Source organism: Cupressus sempervirens, chromosome 8, assembly GCF_028749045.1.
Source record: "Cupressus sempervirens isolate cs-2001-9-10 chromosome 8, ASM2874904v1, whole genome shotgun sequence".
In the NCBI taxonomy this organism is placed as follows: domain Eukaryota; kingdom Viridiplantae; phylum Streptophyta; class Pinopsida; order Cupressales; family Cupressaceae; genus Cupressus; species Cupressus sempervirens.
In genome coordinates this window covers 615,407,371-615,432,979 of record NC_143125.1, presented here as the reverse complement: position 1 = coordinate 615,432,979, position 25,609 = coordinate 615,407,371, and the positions used below count along the sequence as shown (strand labels likewise).

The window sequence follows — 25,609 nt, the reverse complement described above, 5'->3', positions numbered from 1 at the left end:
AGATTTGTGGATGTTATCACCACCCTAGTTTTATCTTCACCTTGGAAGGTTTTTGGGTAACCACAATCTTTTGCGTCATGTGTTTACTTTTAATCTTATGGATGTGATGAATAGTTAGATTTATTTCAGCATTTCAAGTTTAAGGTTATTTTATTCATGATCTAGATATGAGATGGATAAAGTGGTGAATATAGTTATGTTTTTATTTGACTTGAAGGATAAAAGTTTAAGTGTTCGTAATTCAATGCCACCCTCCTGCTCCCTCCCCCAAATGTCTAAGTATCTCACATTTCCAATAAACTTCCAAAAATTGGTATTAGAGCTTTGATCTCTTAGAAGAAATTTAACCACTTGAGAGTTGAGATCTTGGTGATGGAGGCTTATAAATTGGGAAATACTATTGAGAATTAGATGGTTGACATCCAAATCATACTACAACAACTTGAAACAGCAAGAGAGGAATTGAAGAATTCCTTAAAGAAAAGGAAAGAGATGACTATTTAGAAAAATGATACACTCTATCAAGAAGTGGATACTAAAGGAATGTTTAACAATGGAAACTCTAGTGAAAGTGATGCAGCTATAGCAAATATATTAGAGAAGAAAAATATTCTACATGAAGAAGTGAGAGAATTGAAAAGAGAACATGAAATCCAATTATTAAGGCTATGTGAAGTGACTAAACAAAAGAAGAAAGTTGAAGAAGACATAGTGATGGTAGAAGAAGATAAAAGACAAATGGCTATCAAAATTGATGAAAGGATATATGATGTGAAGAATGTTACAAACAATTAGCTAGACATGATGAATCAATTTCTACTTACAAATTAGGAACTTTATAGAAAGGAATTAGAGATTGCAAATTTGAAATCACAAAGTGATCAACTAAGGAATGAGTTAATATTTGAAAAGGAACTAATGGAGAGGATGAACAAACCTAGTGAAGGCATAAGATATTTTGAAGAGCTAATGAGATCACCGAGAACATCTAGTGATACCTCTAGACTAGGATATGCCAAGCATTATTCATCCACTGAAGAAGAAGAATCATCCAAGAGTGAAGAAATTTGAAGATTAATTTTTAAATTTCATTTCAATCAATCCAATCCAAAGGAAATCTTTTATAGAAAACATACCATTGTAATTATCTTTGGAACTAAGATTTCACAAGCTAAAACTTGCATTCTTTCTAAGGAAATATTTGATATAAGTTTGAGAAAAATAAGCTTAAGATTTATTGATGTGTCATGTCTTAAGTATATGAAAGGAATAAAAGTTTCACTATCACTTTCATACAGTCATTATAAATGGGTAAAAGTAGAAAATTGTGTCACCTTTTAGGCTAACTTATTAGAAGACCTGAATTTGAGTATTTCTATCTTAAAATCAATTTTTTTCAAACACATGATCTTGATAAATTTATTCTAGCTAAGTTATATATGGTCTCACAATTTTCCAATTGGAAATGCCTATTAAATGCATGTTTTATACTAGTTAGTATCCAATTACCAAAGAAATAAAAAAAAATTTAGAAAACTGACGTTTCAATAACTCTAACTATTTATTATTATTTTTTTAATAAAATATAAACACCATTTTATAGAGCTCAAAGTCATGAATATTCTCATATAGAGTTCTATTGGTACCCAATATAGACCTAATATTTCAAATTTTCAATTTATGGCTTCGAACCTCTTTGAACTAAAGTTCAAAATAGTTTGAAATGGTTCGATTTATTAAAATAGGTTCAACATTTGAGAAAAAATAGAATTCATTTTGGAGGCTCAGCAAATTCAATATTATAGATGACTTCAGTTATTTCAAAGTGCAACATTCAGATTCTAGCTTTTGTCTGGTTCTTTTGGTTCAATTGATACAAAGAGGTTCACTGATTTTCAATGTTGAATTTCAGTATCCAATTTTGATTCTAGGTTAAAATCCAAAGAGTTGATATGTTTAGAGTTTGAAGGCCCAACATCTACAAATCAATGAGCCAATTTTAGAGGTTCAGTTTAGAATTTGGATTTATCAAGGGCACACATTTAAATATTTAAAGTTAAACTCACAATTTACTATTTCAAATGAGCAATTCAAATTGGGTTCAAAATGATTTGATAAACCCCCCTAGTCAAGGAAAAGAGATATGTCAGGCCTTAATGTGAGTAAACACAAAAATTAAAATGACCCGCACTCATATATGATTGTTTACATGATTAGTTTGACGAGTGCCAATGGTGGTCACTCTTTGCTTCCATATGTGTTGCTATGGAAGTGAAGTTTGAAAAGAGAGGTCATGAATCATTCACCTATAATGGAGAATTATCACAGAATAATTTGTGAGACAAGAATCACAAGGATCAGATTGGTAGTCAGAGTTTGGGAGACAAGAGTATCTACAGAGTCCGATCTATCTCATGTTCACCTTGGCAGTAAATGCAAACTATTTGATAGAATGCTTGCAATAGTTTGAGAAATGAAGATAGTGAGTTAGGAAGATGTGCCAAAAAGTTTGCTAGGTTTGGCACCCAAAAGAAAATCACAATTGATAGTATGACTTCAAAGGGATAGAGTTAATGTCATGTCTTCCCAATGTACTCATGGTTTCATCTATCCAACATCATGTGCATGCATATTGTTGGCTTGCTAGTAAGTGATAAAAGTGTCTAAATTATACATATGTAGTGCAGCTCAAACATTCCCAATACAAAGAACCATGAATATAAGATGCCTATTAGTGTATTGTCATCTACGAAACATGACTATCTCAGATTATATATGGCAATCAGATCTTCTACACCCAATTTGAAAGAATGCATCTCATTTGATCTGAGACATGTAGAATCATCATGTGTTTCTTGAACAATACCTTTTTGTATCGGGTAGCATCATAACAAGGTTGCAATCAAACATCTTACTATTATCATACTTGCATGCCTACTTTTTGTAGTTTCAAGCTAATAGAGTCTCAGGATTTTTTATTAAAACAAAGCACATGGACTTGTAGTATTTGAAGAAATGATATTGAATTTTCTCTAAGAGGGAATGAGAAGCATCTTCGGTAATCTATTTAAAATAGGACATCAAGTGACACATTTTATGGATGATCTAGTGGATGAGGATCCAAGTGGCAATTATATTTTTTTCTCTTTTTGAGTGTTTTCCAAACAAAGATGTTGCTGGGTGTAAAGGGGAGAGATATCATTAAAAGTATTCGATGAGAGCATTACATGATAATTTGAAGGCATCAAATAATATTTAAATTCCACCATAAACCAATGGTAAGCAGGCAGTTTTAATTTTAATAACTTTTAAAAGTATTGGGTGTGGAAGAATCACTTTCAATAACCGAAAGGGAAATAGATCCTTGAAGAGAACAAATAGGCTATGGAAAGACAGAAGGGGGATTCTATTTTTTTAGGGGGGTGATATTGCAGACTTTGTGCTGTAGGGAAAAGCCTTAGATAGCAAACAAATAAGTAGTAGACAGGGGCAAAGACTTCTTTTCTGAGACTTTGTGCTAAAAAGGAGGGGGTTTTTGCTTTGCTATAAACTGTGTGCTACAAGATAGTATTGGATTCAAATTTTAATGCAAAGAAAGTAGATACTTTTTTGAATTGTAGTCATTTATATGTATCAAATAGCAAGTCTATGTTGTTTTTTTGTGTTTAGAGGAGGAGAATTTAGTATGTCAATGCTTTGCATTTGCATGCCAACTTTCTGATCAATGTTGATCTTTGAATTATCTTGATTATCTCTGAATACATTTTTGATACATGTAAATTATTGTCACAATTATCTATGGACTTTGGGCTTCGGTTATTCATATATCTGGAAAGAACCATCCGACTTTATTTTTGCTTTTCTTCTATAATGTAATGATTGGGAAAACGAACTTGGTGTTGTTTGTTGCTTATTTCCATTCAATTAGTTAACCTATTCACATCTATATCGTGTCTATGGATAGATGTTTGTAAACCTTTCTTGCTTCTAGGTTAAAAGCATTATCAATTATATTGTAGTTGATTCATTATATATCCTACACGGGGAGCTATACCTAGATAAATTTAGAGGGCGCTTATGATTTTCAATAGTGAAGTGACCCAAGTATTAGTGCATATTCAATCTTCCTATCTGGGCTTTGGGGTTAATTTTTTTAAATTTCTTTGGAGGACAATTTGTTCATTAACAAGTGCATAGTTTTTTAATTAGATATAGTATATTGTAATTATAAAATTCTACAAGTACGTATTTAACACTCAAGAAGATGTCGACTTTGAGAAAGAAAAAAATATTAAATCATATAAAAAAAAATTAAAAATTATATGACATTCTAGAGGAGAGAGTCATCTTCCTAAATCTATAATTTTTCTTTTGGTTGGAAAACATTTATTTTGAAAAATGTGGTGGGAGATGAAAACTATCGATTTGAATAAGTTGAAATTTGAATCGTTATAAAAGAGAAAATATAGGTCTAAAGTCTATTTTTATTTTCAATTGTTCTAGCTACATATGCTATCTATAACATAATCTAAGATCAAAGGGAAATAAGTTTATTTCCATGTCATTTTGTGGTGGGAACTAGACCCCTAATTTCCAACAATTTTCAGCAACTAAAGTTATCTTTAAAAATAGGAAAATATATCATTTCTTATTCCAAATAATTGTTCAAAATTATAATCCTAATCTTCATCCATTTCTACACATTTCATTAGTTTAATTAAATTTTAAATTCTAAATAATAATGCCAATTTTATGTCATTGAAGGTGAATAGTTATACTTTTGTTAGCCTTTTCCTTTGTAAAAGGGTGACACAGGTTTGTGCTTTTACCCAAATATATAAAAAGAAGGAATAAATTCTTCAAAAAATGTAGGGTAAATATGATCACATGTTTCAAATAAAATATACTTACTTAATGCATACATTATCACATATAAGATTAAAAGTATAGTATTTTATAAATATGAAATGTGTCATTGATTGATATTTTAAAGCATTTAAACAATATTTGAAATAAAGAAGAACAAAACTTGGAGTTTGGTTCCTAGACCAGTTGACAAGAATGTGATTGGCACTAAATGGGTATTCAGAAACAAGCTAGATGAGAATGGTGAGATTACCAGAAATAAAGCTAGACTAGTATGCAAGGTTTATGCTCAAGAAGAAGGACTAGACTATGGGGAAACATTCACCCCTATTGCTAGAATGGAAGGAGTAAGAACTTTACTTGCATATGCTGCATATAAAGATTTTAAAGTCTATTAGATGGATGTAAAGTCTACTTTTTTAAATGGTATACTAGAAGAAGAAGTCTACATTGAACAACCGGAAGGATTTGTTGATGAGAACAACAGGGATATGGTTTGTAAGCTACATAAAGCACTCTATGGTTTGAAACAAGCACCTAGAGCATGGTATGAGAGACTTCACAAGTATCTAGTGCAAATAGGATTTGAAAGAACTGATGATAACAACAACATTTACATCAAAGCAGAAGAAGGTAAGGATATTATTGTATCTGAAATATTTGTGGATGACATAGTGTTTGGTGGAAAGGAAGTGCTTTGCAAAGGCTTTGCTGACAAAATGAAACATGAATTTGAAATGTCTATGTTTGGAGAAATCAAATTTTTTGTTGGATTGCAAGTACATCAACTAAAACATGGTATATTTGTGACACAAACAAAATACATCAAAGAGATTCTTAAAATGTTTGGATTGGAGGAGTCCAAACTAGTCAGCACACCAATGCCAATAGGGAATAAGCTGTCCAAAAATGATGTATCAGCTGAAGTCAATCAAACAATGTACAGATCCATGATTGGAAAACTACAATATGTTGTACATAGTAGACCAGACATAGCATTAGTAGTTGGAATAGTGGCTAGATTCTCTGCTAATCCAAAAGAAAAACATCTCATAGCAGTAAAAAGAATAATGAGATGTCTTAAAGGAACTGATAACTTTGGTCTATACTATAAGAAGAATGGAATATTTGAGCTCAATGCATATACAAATGCAGATTGGGGAGACAACATTGATGATAGAAAAAGCACAAGCAGAGGTGCATTATTTCTAGGCAAAAGGCTAGTTACCTGGACTAGCAAGAAACAAACATGCACATCCTAGTCCACTGCAGAATCAAAATATGTGGTAGCAGCAGTCAATTGCACAAACATTGTGTGGCTCACACATCTATTGAAAGCAATGAAAGAAGAGGTAATAAAACCTATGATATTGTATTGTGATAACACAAGTGCTATAAACCTATCCAAAAATCCAGTAATGCATGCAAAAACCAAGCACATCGCAATCAAGTACCATTATGTCAGAGAACTGGTAGAAGACAAACAAGTAAAGTTGGAATATGTTCACACAAAGGAACAAACTACAGATATCTTCACCAAACCATTGCCAAATGATGCTTATGAATATCTTAGAGGCAAGTTGGGGGTAATACCCCTAACTCAAGTAGTTTAAAGCAACAAGAAAGCTACCATGCATCACCAGCAATAAATCATTGAAATATCAGAAGAATGATGCAGAGGATGATAGCAGGAGCATAAACTCCAAATCAATCACAAGCATGGTGACAGAGGGAGAAAAACAACAAGAAGCCAAAGCTTATATTTTGCATGATAAAGATGCTACATCTTTGGCATTTATGTCAAAGAGGGAGAAATATGCAGAAACTTGATCAATACAAAGCAAGAGGGAGATATATATGAAAGAGGGAGATTGTAACTAAGTTGAACAATTGATCAGTTTGGTTTTTCCATCAATGCCAAAGAGGGAGATTGTTGGAAATGATTGAAAAGATCATGAGGAAAGTTATTAGAATGATCATATGGAACTGGTAAAGAATGTTCTCAATCATTGTTTTGTCATTGATGTCAAACTTGCTACTTGCAGGAATGACAATTGCTTTAGTGATCCAAATACTATCAGTTAGTTGATTGACAAGAAGGAGGCAATCAATAAGATGTAACTAGTACACCAAGAGAAAGGTTGAAGTTATGATGTTGTAATGAAGTACAAGGATCAGCTAAGCCATTGATGAAAAAGTGTGTTGATGACATACTATAAGACACAGAGAATGGGCACACTGAAACATATCAAAGATGTAAGGTTTTTAGCTAAGACATCTATAAATCCTAACTAAAGTTCATTAGAGAGAGGGAGCCGAGCAAGATAGTAGGTGCCGAACAAATTCCTAGTTGAAGCCGAGCAAGTTCAACTTCAAGTGCCAAGTAAACTTCAGATGCCCAGTGATACAGAGTGTATCAAGTGCCGAGTAAACTTCAGATGCTGAGTGATACAGAATTTATCAAGTGCCGAGTAAACTTCAAATGTTGAGTGATACAGAATCTATCAAGTGCTGAGTGAACTTTAGGTGCCAAGTGATACAGTTTTATTTAGGTGCTGAGCTATCCAGGAAATAGATGCCGAGCATCAAAAAACCAATAGTGTCGAGTAACACAGAGGTGCCGAGCACCAATAAATCAATAATGCCGAGTTGCTACATTATTTTGAAAATTGAAGATTTGCCAGATCTAAGCCGACAAGGTTGTTATCTAGAAGTTTGTAAATTAAATGGAAGATAAGAATGATGAGTTGGTGGCACAGAACACCATGTAGAATATTTTTAAAAGATACAACTGACAAAGTTTTTAATAAGAACAAGATATGGGATAGATACATTATATCCTACCTAATCCATTTGAAACCCTAAAATTGGAGAGGGAGAATTGAGCGAAAAAGGAAAATCAGATTTCTATTTAAGAAGACATAAGTTCATGAAGAAGATATAGAGAGAGACAGTCAAGCATGAAAGCATAAAATGCTGAAGGAGGTGCTAAGGAGGAAAGAGAGCATAGTTACTCTATTTCAATAAGAAGACCCCAAATATGGATGCATTGGTATGATGAGTAGGAAGACTCAAGGAGATGAAGCTTGAGAAGAAGACAAGCAATTAGAGCTGAAGTGATTAAAGCCAAGTAAAAGGATAGAACTGAAGTGTGATCTGAAATCTGCAAAGTATGTTGTAAGTTGTATCAGATCAAAAAGCCATTATTTTTACTCTCTAGCAATTGTAACAGATAATTTAAATCCTATGGACTTAGGTTGGTTTAATAGCCATGAGGTAAATCCTTTAATAGGGTGACCTTCCAAGTGAATGTTCAAAAGTCCTTTAACTAGGCCCATTCCTAATAGTTTGGTGAAATCCTCTAACAAGGTCACATTTAACAGTGTGTTGTAAGCCTTTAATAGGGAAGGCTTTTAACAAGGCATCACTTTAGAAGAGTGAAAATCAAGTAGCATGTTACTGGTGGTTTTTCCCAAATTGGGTTTCCACGTAAATCATTGTGTCATGTGTTGATCTTTCATGTTTTATCTTTGCATGTTGATTTATTGTAACTTGCTAATATGGTTGATTTAAGTTTGGATGGATTAAAAGTGTATGGATTCATTAAAAGTAGAGAAAAAGTATTATTAGGGCATTTGGACCTTCAATAACTAATTCACCCCTCCTCTCAGTTATTCTAAAGAACTCTAACATCTACAATATCCCACTTACAAAACCAAGCTCTCTACCTAATTGCAAGAGGAATCTATATTAGTAGGAAAAAAGAGAGGAAAAGACCATGCAAATGAGAAGTCTTCCATATTCCAAAATATCATATACTATAGCTTCTAGTGTCACTTGTAAGGAAATCAACATCTACATATGTACTGCCTCTTCATTTTTAATGTTGTGTCTTTTCATTTTATATTTGATAACTGCCAAACCTACAAAAAGGCCATGTTGTTTGAAGATTTGGTGGTCAAGCTGGGATATGGCATGCGCACTAGTGATCGCATTGAACTTGTGGATGTGGAGGAATGTATTCATAGTAGTGAGGTGGCGATAGTTTACTTGCAGGAGGGTGGTCTCTTAACATATATGGAGAGTATGGTGAAGCACAATGAGAATGTCTTGATGCAGTTCTTCCAGACTTGGAAGGAGAGAAAGGTAACTATCAAAGGAATGGGATTTGAAACCTCGAAGGAAACCATTGCAAGGGTTGGAGAATTTACGATGGAAAGAAACAACTCATGGATGTAGGCTAAGGTTAATGAGGAAGCCAGTTTGTGAAAAAAATTTAATTCAAGGAAGAACTGATGTGAATGCATGAAAATTTTTATTGGGAAGTCCTTCCCAAACCTTAGGACACCATCTGCTATGCAATTATGTGGTATATCACTCTGGAGGACTGCTTTCAGGTACTCTATTATTACCATTTCCCTATTTTGTATCACTTTAGGAATCTAGATCACATTTCCTTCTCATTTATGTTATTGCATTTTCTTGAAGATTATTTATAAGGCCTAGAGGAAACATGAGGAGGGAAAAACTATCTACCTTATCCATTAGGGGCTTATGAACAAACTATATCTACAAAATCTAGCCCAAAACCCATTCCTCCTGGTTAACCCTCTAGCCTCTATCACCCCCCAAGTCTCTTTGGACCCTAGCCCTAGCCCTACCCACAAGAAATTCAAGAAAACCCCTTGCCCTGAGGTCAAAATTGACCCTATGGTTAAAATTAGCTTCATAGTGTCGAATTCAGATATTAGGAAGGGTACACAAAGTGTCAGAAGGTCCAGTAAATGTCTCCAATTAGAAAACTTTAAGTCCCTCCCAAGCATGATTCCACCTCTAATTCTTCTAAAAGTGATGTCGAACCTATGAGAAAGAAGAGACTACCTCAAGACACCAAGCCTATCTCCAACCTTCTTAGCCCTTCACATATCCCAAACACTCTTGATGCTACCGTGGCTAGAAGCGAGGGGGTAGATATCACATCCCCAAGGAAAGAAACAACAAAAAATGTTGAGAAGAAAGGAAAACATAACCATAGTAAGGTGAGACTAGAAAGGCTTGACCAGTCTATGAGGAACCTAGCAGACAATCAAATGGGTATCCACTGGAGATTCCAAAATTTGGTTGAGCTTTCCACCAAGGTCATGCACTCCATGGCCACAATCCTCTACTTTTTTTAGGTGAATAAAGAGGAGAAGGACCTAGACAAAGCTACTGAGATAACTTAATCCATCTATGGGTTTTTGATGGAGGACTGGCTAAAGACCATCCTGGATGAACTACTTAAGGTGGAGGGGGAGGATGCAGATAAGGAAGTGCCTAAGGAAAAGAAGGAGGCTAACCATGGGCAGGAAGAGGGAAACTAGCCTTGGATTTGGTGTTTACTTTTGTTTTTCTATGATCATACCTATAAACTTGGTACCCCATGGGGTTTTACTTTTTATTCTTATGTCAAGTAACGGGACTAATAGCAGTGATTTGTTTAGGTGTTGTTGGTTTATTTTATAGTCTTTTATGCATTGTAGTTTTAAGGACTAATAGTACTATTAATTATACTACGGATATATCTTATTTTTTGAAGTTTAAAGTTAGCATAGGTTATATGACTGGGAGGTAATCTTCGGCTGATTCTTTAGCCTCTTGTACTTTGGGGTTAGCACCCCAGCTATCCAATACTTCAAAAACATCTACATAAAGGATGCCCCCACCTTAAATGAATAATGAAAGAGGAAGAAAGAAATGAAACAAACTAAACTAGACTCTTAGCTAAAAGTTAAAATTCTATCTTAGTATGAGAGAAATGCACCTCTATAGGAGCCTTACTAGGATGAATCAAGGGGGAAAAAATGCTATCACTTAAAAAAACAAATAAATATACAAAGAACCTAACTCACATGAGGAAAAAAATCCATAGTAACAACAATAGACTACTCAAAACATTTGACTTAAAGATCCTAGGAGAAGAACCAAAGAAATCTCATAGGTAAGAAAAGAAACATGAAAGCACATCTATATACAAAAGAAATATTGGACCTAATAGTAACCCAAAAAAAGGATAAGAGCATTTAGAAAGAAACATTACCCAAAATAGGATAAATTCTATCAAAGAGAAAATTAAATAGCATCTATCTAATGGAAGGAAAGAAACATCATCCATAAAAAACCAAAGCTACAAAAAATAGAAAGACAATGATGTGTAACAACCCTATGCCATCCACATGAAAACTTGCAAAGAAGCATCCCTTTTAAAAAAATGGTATTACTGACTAGAGAGCCTTTAATTAAGGATGACAAGAGCACATTAGTTGTGCACCCTCATAGAAAAATGTGAGTCATTTTATAGATAAAAAACATTAGGCTTGCATTTATTGTCTTTCTCTTCTCTATGAAAAAGAAAACCCCCATACAAATCTCAAATAAAATATTAGGTGAAGGGGAAACTCAACACTCTCAACCATGACAACAATCAACACACAAATATGTAGTGAAAAGTTAAAAAATATCAAGTGACCCTAGCCCAACCAGGTCAAATGCAACCAAAGTAGAATAATTCTGGAAGGAAAAAAATGCTCTAACAGAGGAAATATAAAGAACCTGATTCAAGAAACTCCTAGATTATTTTCAAAAAGAGACACAACTAGGAGAAAAGGAACTACCAATACCTACCATGTCCTATATGAACCACGAGGATCCTCATGCTCGTAATTAACTTTGGCCCCCTTTGTATCTCTAGAATTTATAAATCCACAATTTCACTACTATTCTCTTTTGCATTCAAAATTCAAAATTCCCCTCTAGTCCTCTTCCTGTTCATAAACTATATTTAGATTTAGTTTATACTAACTTTTTTTTTTTAGTTACGTACTATTTATGTCACTTAATACCAATTATTAGATAAAAGTAATATAATTGTACCAAATCCAAAAATTGATAAAAACATTAAAGATATTTTAAAAATTCTTGCTAACAATCTAAACTTTTAACAAAATTTAATCTATTAACACTAATTTTCACTTCAATTCTAATAAATATAAACAACCAAAATAGATAATGTAATTTTAATATACATTTTTTTTTTAAAAAAAATTTTAAAAATGTATTCAAATTCTTCACAAATCTAAGTATTCCATGGATACACTAATGACTACTTGAGCTCTTTAAATACCATTCATAAAATAACATTATTGATAAATTCAACATCTTTAAAATTATATATTTCACATAATGTATATGAAATCTTTTCTGATTCTCAAATTTAAAAATAAAAATAAAAAAACTTCTATAATTGTTACTTAAGGGGAGATAAAAGTTATTAATTTGATATCTATATTTATGATTTAATATTCATACTTACTGAGTTGATGTCCAATGTTTTTGACAACATTGAATAAATAATTGCAACTTTAAATGTTTTAGTATAATGGTAGCTATTCACAATTGAATGAAATGTACCTTTTTTTGTAAAAAACAACCAATGATGTGATGCCGCATCACTTTTGCAAATATGGGTACCCTTTTTGCATGACCTTGGTCTCACTACTGTTTTGGGTTGTTTTGGACATCTTGACAAAAAGCATATAGATGTGGCATTGTATTTGATGATGTAGACTTCGAACCTTAGTTATAAATAGACTACTTGTCAAATAAACTGTTGTAAAAAATTAAGAATGATTTGAAATTGCTACATAAGATTTTGATATATTGAAGTTGCCCAAATAGAAGATCCTCTCCTAATTAAAGAAATAGTGCTTCAATCACTTCATCGGGAGAAAATTTATTTGATTTAAACACTTGAATCATTTCAATTGATTAAAATGTAGAAATATATTTATAGACAGAGGCTGAGATAAGTTTGGAATACAGACATTATTCGACATCATCACAGCATATTTCTACTATCCACACAATAAACGAACAGGACATTTGGTCACCTCTGACTAGAAGACGTGGACTCCCTATCCTTCAGGTGGTCCGGAAGTGAAATTTTTAAGCTTTGACTTCTTTGTCTCAGAGCACAAATGGGACATTTTTTCAAGCTGTGACATTGTCTTAAATCTAAACGTGTCAAACATGGAAGTTCGCAAATGCTGGAAGGCAACTCCTCTAGCTTAAAGCAAGCAGACAAATTGAAATCTTTTAATGACTTTAGTCCTCCCACGCTTGTGGGCACGGTTTTCAATTTCATGCAACAACTTAAATCTAAGTGTGTTAAAGAAGAAAGCTGAAGAAAGCTCTCCGGCAACTCTTTTATCTCCGGACAGGTGCACGTCAGCTCTGTTAAAGAGCGAAGTTCCCCAAAATCATAAGGCAATTCTTTCAGATCATCTGACCGCAGGCTCAACCTCTTTAACTTACATAGTTGCCCAAAGGTAGAAGGCAAGGCTTCCAATTTCCAGCAGCTTTCCAAATTTAAAACCTCCAATGAACTTAATTTCCCAAAGCTTAACGGGAGTTCTTTTAAGCTAACACACTCTGCTAGATTCAAATGTTTCAGAGACCTCAGCTCTCCAAAAGTTGAGGGCAATTCTTCCAGCTTCTTGCAACATGTTAAGATTAACTTTTCTAAACAACGTAATTTACCAAAAGATTCTGGCAGATTCTTCAAAGAAACACCACCACAGATGCTCAATGTTTTTAACGAATACAGCCCACATACCTGCTCAGGCAGCTCCTGCATTCTATCCCATTCATCTAGAATCAAAACCTTGAGAGCAGTTAAGTGATCAAGCCGTTCGGGCAATCTCTGGAGAGTTCTTAACTCTTGTAAGTACAATTCCTCCAACGAAGAATTCTTGAGTACGGTTGCAGCAGACATGGCCTCTACCGAATTCGCAGATTCCTCAGACTGCGCAGTGGCTTTCATCACCCGTACCTTCCTTGGCAACTGCATCTAACATTGTGACTACGTTGTAAGGAACATGCCTCCAAAACTAATTAAACATTAACAAAGTAAATGAGTTAAGGAAGAACTTGCCCTATACAAAGTCACTCCATCCTTAAAGACAGGGCCATGGAACACAGCCAACCGTTCGAGCAACTCTAAGCTCGCTGGCCATAAAGAAGAAATGTCCCCACCCAGTCTGAGGAATCTCAGTTCTCTAAATGTGAGTGTCTTTTGACCTAATCGTGATACATTTATCTTGTTTCCCAGAGCCAGAACTCTCAGCGATTTTCTCATTGAGAAAATGTGGTTCTCATCAATTTCACAGGCAGCTTCATTTTCCTCCCTGCTTAGCCAAACACCTTTAATGTGTTCCAGGTTCTGCTAAAACATAATACATATCATTAGTAGTACTCATTACTTATCTACTCTATTTAATGATACACCTGATTCTCGCAAATGCAGAGACATACCTTATTTTCGGTTACGACGTCAAGCCAGGATTGTATATCTGTAATTCTATTGGATTCGGACATACTTAGCGCTTTGGCTCGGATGATGTCATGAACAATCAGATTTCCTTTAACGGAAATCTTGAATAAAGCCGCCTCTTCGAGATGCATGACCTCCTCGACTCCAACAATGCACTCCACGTCGTGGCGGCTCCAGCTTACAAAGAAGCAGCAAATGTCTAAAAATGCTTCTTGCGTTGACGCTTCCAATCCACCATACACAGAATGGACAAGCCGTTGGCTAAGATTTTCCTCGACGACATCCATTCCTCTCTCCAAGGCTTCAAATATTTGCGTACATCTCTCAACATTGTAGTTCTGCTTACGCAAACGAGCACCCACAATTTCTAATACTAATGGTATGCCAGCACAAATCTTCAGGATTTTCTGCTTGTTGTCATCGGTAATGTTGGAATTGGAATCTTTGCACAAAATTTTTATGGCCTCTGCGTCGGGTAAAGTACCCACTCTATGCTCACGGCGTATAAGGTGGGGCTCTCTGAGCATATCGGTCACACCCAGATTTCTAGTTGTGAGAACCATTCTGCTCCGTTTCGGAAGGGCTGATAAGCGTTTTGGAAAAAGCTCTTGCAAGTCCTCCACGCGAAGAGCATTGTCAATAAACAGAAACACTGGCTTATTTTTCTGAGCTTGGAAAGCACCGGAGAGATGATCCCGCCCCTCTGCACTATTTCTCAAAGTTATATTCCTGTCATATGTATAATCTGGGAAGGCATCTTTCAATATCTGTTGCTGCATACTTTTTATGTCGTTCCTGGATTGGTCTTCTTGTAGTTGAATTGCTGAATAGTTGTAATCTGTCAGATCTATGTCCGCAATAACAGCAGTGGCGAGGGTGGTCTTTCCTATGCCTCCAAATCCGTAAATAACCACAGCCACTGGTTCCTTATTTCGTGTATCCAATTCCAGCAACTTCTGTACTTTTTTCTTCTGCTCGTCTATCCCAACTGCCCATGAGCCAACAGAAGAATATTACGCTCATAACAACATGTGGAAATGGAAATGCGAACATGAAATGTAGATATACTTAGAAATTTTTGTTAATTATTATTAGTTGGACAGCTGTTATTTCTGACCCAGAAATAGCAGCACTATTTATGGGTAGTTTGGACAGCGGTTCGTCCTTATCTATGAATAGCGGTTGTATTTATGGGTGGTTTGGACAGCTGTTTGTCCACTTGCCAAAAATTAGTAAATGGTTATTATTTACTAATTATAGTGATTCTTTTTGGACACTTTGCAACCAATTCTATTATTGGCTGTCGAGTTGTCTTAATTTCAGCCGTTGGTTAGATTTAATCTCGGTCGTTGGTTAGATTTAATCTCGGTCGTTGGTTTACCAACAGGAGTAGTATAGAAAGGGGTCATTGGGTCATTTGGATGTAAAGAAAAAAAAGAAGCTTTGGAGAAGCAGTTTGCAGTGTTAGCAAACAGTCTTGCAGTGTTAGCAAGCGCGCAGTGTTAGCGCAGGGATAGCAGTGAGGAATATCAGCGGGAGAAATTAGGAGGTTGTCGGAGTTCTGCCAGTGAGAGGCAAGGAATTTTGTATCTCTTGATTTGCTGAAGTTTAATATAATTTCTCATCTGTAGAACTGGTTTTCCCTTAGGGGTTTTTCCAGGGACAATTTGTCCGAAAATATTGTGTTCATTGTGTTGCGCATTTCTTTCCGTATTTTATAAGTGAAGTTACAATTGTGTTATTCTTCGATATTAGCTGGGAATTTATTTTCAGCAGTTTAATAATCATTTGTGATAGGAGATTAATAATCAGTGACTGCAATAGTTTGATTTTTCACAATTTTCGACAAAAGAAGGTTTATGTATATCTACTTGCATAATCTGGATAAATAGGATTCCACGCAGGGAACTCAACAGGCTGACTATGACGTATTTCTATTGCTACTCTCAATGTAAGATCCCGATACACTTGGTCTATTTTCTGTTGAAGAGCGCCCAATCTCTCCGAGTCCACGGAAGCCTTCAAAAACCTGCAATACGGATAATAATATCTAAATTTACCGTGCATGAGTGATGTCAATACTATTAGAGCTCTGATTTCTTTCGAGTATTTAGGTATTATAGATATTTTACCTCAAGAGTGTTCTGGAATTTAATTGAGAAGCGCACATCATGGAGCCTTCAACAATCATTACAATCGCTTCTTTCAATATCTTATATTCTTGTGGCATATCATAGTTCAATTTTCTTATATGCCCAGCAAGCTTACTCATTTGTTTCAAGAGATCTATGCATGCGCTCCGGTTATCAGAGATCTGGTCAATCTGGTCTAGCAAGAAAGCTACAACGGACAACCCTGCAACCAGCCAATGCGCCCTCCCCACACTCTGCAATATTCCTCCTATAACTTGTCTGGTTCCTTCGTCTGGCTGTAAATATAACAAGCTTTAATACCAACTCTTCCCAATTAATTTCAACATGCTGTTAATGAAGAAATACAAATAGAATAACCAGTTACCTACTCAAGCTGAATGTGCTTATTCACAAATTCGAGGAATACAGAGCCACATCCGAGAAAGGAAGCCCATACTGATTTCGCTCTGTCCTTGAGAGTATCAGAATATATCTCTGAACTAGTGCTTCTCAGTAACCCCTTCTCTTGGGTTGGCTGTATTTACAAACAGGACATCATTGAGTAAAACAGCAAAAGGAATTGAACATTAATTCTTATGATTAGGGCAGAAGCTCAGACACTGCCATACTAACCCTGTTTAGAAGAAGGTGCACGACCTGGTCGATGAGATCTATCCAATAGTCGACCTCGCCTGCATTGTTTATTTTACCAAAACGGTTGATACACTCTTCCAATGTGGGCGGCGGCGTCTGAGGAAGCGATGGCTGAGCAACTTTAGCTTGAGATGTAGCAATTTGGGAGGTAGGTGGCGGCAGGTTTGGGGTGTGCGGCTGAGCTTTGGGAGGTGACTGGATTGGGCCCGGGTCCTGCGTTTGGGGCTTGTTTTGGACTTGGATCGGCTTTGGTTTCTCGGCCATAGCATTATTCATGGGCTGCTCATGTTCGTTGGTCTTGGGCTTGGAGAAACAGCAACCCATTGTAAGCAAATGCGAGACAGATGTTTGTCTGTGTTTGGACGCAAGCATTGAGTGCTATATAGGCTCCCTATCTCCTTACGCTTCATTCGAATACTTCACATATTTACTTTTTTTCCGAATGAGGTTATTCTCCATCATTTTAGTTTCATACTTGTGGAATGCCCGAACAGCTGTCGAAATTAGAATAGGAGCATATTATTTGGTGTTTCCCAACTCGGAAAAGCATTATTGACGATTCTTCATAAACGTACCGAATAAAATAAAATAAAATAGAGATATTATTCCCCAAAGATTGAAATTCGCCTTATGCTTTATGTGAACACGTCTATCTTTTAAATTTTGGTGGAACCATATGCTATGCAAAAGCGTACTTATTGTTTAATTAGGATTAAGGTTCGTATTCAAATACAACGATTTTCAAAAGTTATCATTAGTGTTTAAATTATAACTAATATTATAAAATTATTCTTTGGTAAAATATAATTTGTGTATATATCTAGATAATGTTATGAAAATGTGAATTGAAAATATAAATAAGAAAATTTTAAAAAAAAATATCACAATTTAATCTTCTTATAAGTGGATACATGATTCATTTGATTAATCGTGATTACAAATCATAAGCGTTAATCTCAACCACTTTGCATTAGAAGAAACCAAAAAAGTAATATATGAGTTCAAACTCTCTAAATAGTGAGGAAACCAACAACATCATGTACAACACTTATATAAACACAAGCCCAAATATAAAAAGTAGTGGAAAATTTTACTAGTATTACCACAAAATATCAGCCACCAAAGGAGGGCACAACTAACTTAAATGCCAAAAATTAGGAAACAAAACCATTTCTATAACAAATGTAATAAATTGAGCATTACACAACTAAATCGGTAATTAAATCTATTGACAAAAGAAAAAAAATGAGGCGAGTATGTCTTCATCCTAGTCCCACTTTACTAACTTAATTATATGGATATACGCAGTAACCATAGTAACAATTTTTTGTGTCCATTGTAGTGACTCCATCAAGGTAACAGATGGCCATTGAGGTCTTGATTTATGTTTAAAGCTTTGGAATGCACATTATACATCACTAATAATACTTAATTTCCCATAAGAATATAGTTTAAAATTGAAATACTTTAATTTATTTAGAATTTTTTTTTTTTTGTTCAATGCATAAACTATAATATAGATATTCATAAAATTTGATCCTAATAATTAGGGATGTCAATAAGGATAGTATTCAATTACAGTTAATGAACTTCTAGCACACGTTGCACTCAAAAAGTTCAACAAGAAATGGTAGAAGCAACTGAATTAGAAACAACATATTTTTAGCTAACCTATTAGATGAAAAACATAAACATATCAACATCACTTTGCATATTTTATTTTGATTAATATTGAGAAACATAAGCTAATTTAAGGTTTTTGAAAGTATATTGTAAAATAATGAATCATAGGTACTAATATTAAGAAACATGAAACAGTAAAGGCCATTTGAGTTTCATTCATACCATGAAGCATTTAAGAAAAATTAACCCATCTTTCAATACTATTTAGGATTACACTGAAAAAATTTATTTAGGATTACACTGAAAAAAATTAATTAAGTCAAATAATGATATTTTTTAAAACATATTTTGAATATAAAATTGATATGAAAATATTTTTCCTTATCTTCCTCTCTAAGATCTTCTTCATCTTCTTGTACATAATCCTCATCATTAGTCTTCTCCATAAGTTCTTCCTTTTCGTTCAAATAATACATAAATTTAGTCCCTTGGACAAAATATTCCATAATTTTTTATCCTTCCTCTCTTTGTTGAGAGAATTGCATGATCTCCTTTTACCTGAACTAACCACATATTTTGATTCCCCCACCATCTTGTTCCACATATATATCAGTTAAATGATGTAATTTCTAAAACTTTTAATTTAAATTTCTATATTTTGAGAGACTCATTTTTTCATTTGGGGCTACCATTTTGGAGGGGCAAGTCTAGAAAGGGTGACTTCAAGACAAATTTTTTCATTAGTAGTTTTAGGTGTCTTCTTCTTTTTGTTTCTTCAAGAGTTGGACATTTCATGAAGTGGGATCCTTTCTATTTTTTAAATTTGGATAGAGTTTTTTTATTGGTAAGAAGCCAAAGCCAAGATAAATTATTATTAATGTGTTGTGATTAATTATTATTTATAAAAGACCAGAACCTAAGACCTCCCAAATAAGAGGCTCACAATTTACTATTGTATTTTAGGCTCTTGCCTAATTTTGATAGAGTTTTTAGCGAGCTTCGCTTATTGATTTTTCTCATGTTGGTTGGTTATGGGTACAAAATGGGTATTTTTCAATTTTGTGTTGGTATAGGGCATATATAGTACCTCTACATTGTGGAGGTGACACACCCTTTGAAATGTTGTTAAAAGAAGATTCTTAAGAGAAGGAAAATGATCTAAGTACATATTATATAAATGAACTTATTGGGTAACTTTTTTTATTGAGATTATAGAATTTGAAAGGGAAAAGCAAGAAACTACATTCAAAGATGTTGAAGATTCTAAACTATACACATGCATGATGTTAGAATTTGTCAAACCATATATTTCAATAATCTTCAAATTAAGTAGTTGGTGCTAGGTTGAGAGTGTAGACCTAAGGCTGTGGGTTACCCCCATGCTCCCAAGTTTGAAACTCTCTCTAGATTTACCTAGTGGGATTGTAGTGCAATCCTATTACCCCACCCACAGAGGATTAGTCTTGCCTCAGCTTGCCTCTCGCTGAGCACTTCTTGGGCTGTGGGGATACCTCTATCATTAGCAACACAAAAAACAAAAAAATCTTCAAATTAGATACTATTAGATACAAAGGTGAGGTACTTCTTAAGTGAATTAATCATGTCCATAGGTAGCACATTTTTTTTCTAATGATTTCAAGTATAAGGAATATTCTAGTGAATACAAAGATGAAGATAGAAAAGGTAATCAAATGAAAGGTGATTTCAAAAAGAGTTTGATTTCAAGGCTAAAGCATAAAAAGATATTATTTTTTATGGAATAATACTTTTCTTAAGATGACGATACTATTGGAAAAAAAAATTCAACTTTTTATTATCAAATTAGACAAAGATATAGGAGAATGAATTGCATGGTATAGTTCTGTATAAGAAAGGAACATAGATTTTTATGTTTAAATCATATGATCAAGGATAAGATGATTGGTTTTAGATGATTTAATATGATGAAAGAAGTTAATAAAAGAAGGGTTGGAGAGAAGGTGACAAATTACTAGTTTACTTAGAGGAATTAGATAAATTTGAAGGATTATGTTGAGGAGCACAAGCTCTAGCTTTAGGAATGAGGTCTTACAATTAATTTTGAATAAATACATAATACTTGTATAAATGGTGGAAGAAAACTTCTATTTTTTGAAGAAAAATTTGGGGGTCTTCATGGTCAAGATTGCATATTTGTAGGTAATCAAGAATAATGAAGATAATTCAACCTAGAAAAAGGTATGGAACCCCAAAATTATCCCAAAAAATTTATTGAGGTAAACAACCCTATATGGTAAAATATTAAGTCAATTCATGTTGACTAAAAGGGGATCATATGTGGTTAACATGTGTCTTTTATGTAAAAAGGAAGTAAAATACATTAACCATGTCTTAGTTTATTTTCCTTTTGTAGTAATTGTTTGGTATAAATGTTGATAACAATTATTCAATTGTATTTTGTCATTGATGTTACACAAATATTATTTTCTAACTGAGCACTACTAGTTGGAACCAATCTCATAAGACTCCTATATTAGTCGAGCAGAAGACAAGTTCAGTGATCCAGTTGAATCTAAGCAAGGTCAGTTACCAAAAGAATTCAGTTGTAACTAGTTGCATTGGTGGTTTTCCCAAATTGGGTTTCCACATTAAATTTTGGTGTCTCATGTGTTCATGTTATTTACTTACTACTCTATCTTTATGCAACCAAGTTACTAAAGGTTCATACACATTAATATATCAGATTCCTTTGTTAACCGAGTTGTAGTGAATATCTAGTTCTAACTGAGCTATGAGTTTAAAAGAAGTTTGTATTGATATCTAAGGGATTTGGAATTGTTTTAGTGCTAACTGATTCACCCCTCTCCTATAGTTACTCCTCTTATATTTCCAACAATTGCTATCAGAGTTGTTGGTGCTTACAAAAAAAGTTTCAAGGACCTAAGCTAAAGATCGAGATGTCTTACAAAAGAGATATTCCTAAGTTGAAAAAAGATAACTTCAAAGTGTGGTAGGATCTCATGAAGCTACATTTGGAAACTATTGGAGATATAGGCCTAAAATTCCTAGACAACAAGTATGTGTCACTTCCTAATCCTTTGACTATGGATTAAATGGTAGAAAAAAAGAATCACAACACAATGATGATTGTGATTTCTTCTACTCTCAACTATATTGAATTTGATAAAGTCAAAGGTTTTTCTACTACTCATGAGATGTGGAACAATCTATAAAAGATCTATGGAGGAGAAGAAAATGTAAGGAGAGCCAAAGCAAAAACTTTAAGAGGTCAATTTGATCAAATGAAGATGAGAGAAGATGAAAACATTACAAAATATAGTGAAAGAATCAAAGCAAGTGTGAATGCAATTAGAGCCTCAAGAGGAAAAATTGAAGATGCAACTGTAGTTAGCAAGGTATTAAGAACTCTTCACCCTATTTATACAAGTAGAGTTTCAACTATTCAAGAGATGAGATGTGATCCCAAAAATGATATAACTTTGGATGCACTAGTGGGAAGGTTAACAATGTTTGAGTTGGATAAATTTGATAACTATCTTCTTGGATCTCACAAAATGGAATCAAAATTTCAAGAAAAACTAACCCTTGGTAGAAAGAGAGGTAATTCAAAAGGTAAATAGTCTGACCATTAAGAAGATGAAGAATCTAATGATGATCTTGAATCCATTGACTCCCTACTTGCAAGGAGGTTATCAAAAGGAAAAGTTAAATACAAAGGCATTCTATTGATTCATTTTTCTTGTGAAGAGGTTGCTCACATTGTTGAAGGTTTCCAAACAAAGAGAAATTAATTAAGTAATAAATTACAAGATCTACATATTACTATATCAAAATTTCAATTCCTTGCAAGTTTCTAACATCTAAGATTATATGGTTTTGGACAATAGGAATTTATGTCCTTGTTGACACCTCTTTTGTTGATTGCACAATATTACAATGCAAAGTCACTCAAAATATATCTAATATTGACTCAAACAAAAATTTTTAATAATGTACTAAGGACACAAAAATTAACATATTTTTGTGTGTTCTTTTGGTTAGTCATGATTGGATAAGGATAAAAATGGGTGACATGATAATGTAGATCTCTCTATTAGCTATCTAACTATATAATTTATTTTTAATTATGATTATGTTAAACATTTAATTTCTAATTTCTTTTGAATGTATGTATGATAAAAATAAATAAAAATCAACATGTACTATTTTGGGCTTAGACATTTGCTCGTTCATCAAATTTTGTAACAAGATATGTTTTTAGAAACTAGCCTATATTCTACACACTGTTTTAAAAAAAAAAAAAATTTAATTTCTTTATAGTGATTTCTTGAGATTGCACACAAGAATTTTACATTTTCAAGATGCATGTGTCCACTCACAATCTTTTTAAAAAATAAAACATGCATTAAAAAATTAGTGGAAAAATCTAAGATAGGCTACATGGTGTTAGCTAACTCCTCAACAATGAAAGATTTTTAGAAAAGAAAAAAATTTAACATTTTAAGGGAGCAGATAAGGCACTCTTATGTTTTTTCACAAAAAATAGGATAACTTGTTGTGCTCCCCCTTTTTTATCACCTAAACTCCATAGTTTTCAAAAATAATTACCAGTTAAGAAACTAGATTTGGAGGAAGTTACAACTCTTGATTTTTTTGTATCTATAATTTTTGAATTTAAATAACTTTAAATTCTTGTCAAATTTTAGAATTTATTGATTTAAAAAATAAAGTGGCATCGTATTATACCCTCTTCCGGTCTCTATCTTTCTGTACTTACTCCTATGTATCATAAAGTCAGCTATAATAGCCCTTAGTCTATGAGAACTAATATCAAACCCCCTTGCTAACAAGGGCGCAGACGGGGAATCGCTATTGGTATACAATTGAGATTAATTTACCTATTGTATAGTATTATTGCTATTAGGCCCAATCATAGCATTTCACTAGCTAAGATGGTTAAAAGGCATAAATAACTATAAATGAATATAGATAGTAAAACATTTTTAATTTATCTATAAAGTTAAGTATAGTGATATTTAAATAGTTAATCATATTGATTTATATTTATATTATATTAGATTAATTTATTTATCTTTATTAAGAACAAATTATAAGTATAAGAATATATGGACAATTTTTAACTTATTAAATTTTCAATTTAAAACTTTTGCAACTATAGCTCTAATTAGGGCTAGGTCCTCTTAGAAAACTTTTGGCTATTAAGATCATCTATTATTCATTATTTCTATGACAGACTAAAGACTCTAAATCTCTTTAATTATTAATAGCTACTATTGTAAAACTTATAGCTAAATTAAATAATTTTAATTTAAGCCTTATTAATTGTAATCATATTCATTATAGTGTAATTTAGATTTATTAGAATATTAAATTTTCAATTAATATACATAAGTTTGTATATATTTACCTTATAATAGTCACTTTAATTACTAATATAAATCTTTCAGATCTTCTCATAGTACAAATTGATTTAGTTAAGTCTACTTGATTGTCAAAACATCGGTGTCCTTTTAGCCTATTTTATCTACTTCTGCTGGTGCTAAATCTAGCTTCTTCAATTTTTAGATAGTAATTAGATTCTAGTATGCCAAGTCAGTGTCTGATTACCTCTCAATCATTAAGAGATACTGGAGAGATATCTCAAACTCAATTTGTAGTTAGATACCTAAAATCCTAACGACAAGTACGCCAAATGATTAGACTCTCACATGCGAAATGACATTATTAGATATCATGCAAGGATGTAGTCATGACTAACTACATGCATTTGCAGATTTGGTAGCCTTTTTCGAGTTTGCTGCAAGATGTAAGGTAGTGAAGGAGGGTTTCTAGACTTTCTGTCGTTCTTAGTTTTTCTTTCTAGGTCTCCTTCTGTTTCCAACCCTATCCTACTTGATGGAGACCAATATCCACGTTTTCCATTCGACAGAGAATAGAACCATGGCTTTCCTTGGGAAAGTGAAACCCGAGAGGTGGAGCTATCTCCTAAGAGCGGCAGACGACATGACACATTTTGCAGTCAACAGAACCATAGGGGAAGACATTTTTTATTACTTTGCAACATGGAGGACTAATAGCTCCATCATCGGCTCTTTCATTGGAATAATGGTAAGGGCAAAGATTGGCAAGGAGGAAATTATAAGGCTCTACTTTGATATCTTTAGCCCTACATGGAGGAAGGGAATGGAAAAGGCTGGGTGTAGCATTGATGAAAATTTTTGAATTCCCTTGCCCAAAAATATATGGGTCTCCCGGTGGGTGCCGCCGATTTGGAAACTGCCCCATGTCGACAATCCCTTATTATCAGGGATAACCTAGCCTTTTCTAAGGAATGGCTGGGCATGGAGGCCAGTGTCTTATTCCTCCTGCGATGGCGAGGGATCATTGCAGAGGACAATAATGTATGGGTCCAAGATTACCTCAAATTATCCAACTCCTACGTACAATCAGGTGTGAGCTTCAACAACCTTAATGCCATAAATTTTTGCATTCTCAAGTCGAAGAAGACGAGCAGAGAAAAGACATGCTTTGAAATACCCCCGATCAGTGGCATGGACAAGGTAGCCGATGATCTAGAGGTGGTTATGGTCACTCTGAAAGAATAGATGTAGGGTAGGGTTTTAAATTTTACCTCTTAAATATGGGTTGCTATATGTATCTAGATACTTGCAGTATACAATTTGTGGACTTGGTTTTTTGAAATAGCCAAGTTTCCTCTTAGCAGTAGGCATCTATAGATTTTCAACTTTATAGCACTATCACTATTCTTTCTCTTATATCGAGTATCACTTGCCGCAATATTGAGTTTTAGGTATTTTGGAACTTACTGTATGTAATTAACCTCCTTTTTCTGTGAGCAAACTTGGAAGGATTATTAATACTAAGGTACTTTTATTAGATTTGTTTCCATATGTTTCATTCTTTGTGTTGTGATGCATTTACC

The 25,609-nt window shown here is 33.7% G+C and overlaps 1 protein-coding gene across 1 annotated transcript; it reads right to left on the bottom strand.

The window, feature by feature from the left end:
* Positions 1-12,668: 12,668 nt before the first annotated feature.
* On the bottom strand, positions 12,669-17,346 carry LOC149543930 (uncharacterized). The gene is made up of 7 exons (XM_089795859.1): positions 17,002-17,346; positions 16,796-16,903; positions 16,369-16,664; positions 16,108-16,265; positions 14,218-15,224; positions 13,838-14,125; positions 12,669-13,747 (listed from the first exon to the last, which is right to left on the bottom strand). Exons 1-7 carry the CDS (start codon positions 17,344-17,346, stop codon positions 12,791-12,793), a joined length of 3,159 nt encoding a protein of 1,052 aa, XP_089651985.1. The 3' UTR covers positions 12,669-12,790.
* Between the last annotated feature and the right edge of the window lie 8,263 nt (positions 17,347-25,609).

Coding starts and splice junctions, on each gene's coding strand:
- LOC149543930 (XM_089795859.1), bottom strand. CDS start 17,346: ATGGGTTGCTGTTTCTCCAAGCCCAAGACCAACGAACATGAGCAGCCC. Junction 16,665..16,795: donor CCTTTCTCGGATGTGGCTCT/GTATTCCTCGAA, acceptor TTATATTTACAG/CCAGACGAAGGAACCAGACA. Junction 16,266..16,368: donor AATTCCAGAACACTCTTGAG/GTAAAATATCTA, acceptor TCCGTATTGCAG/GTTTTTGAAGGCTTCCGTGG.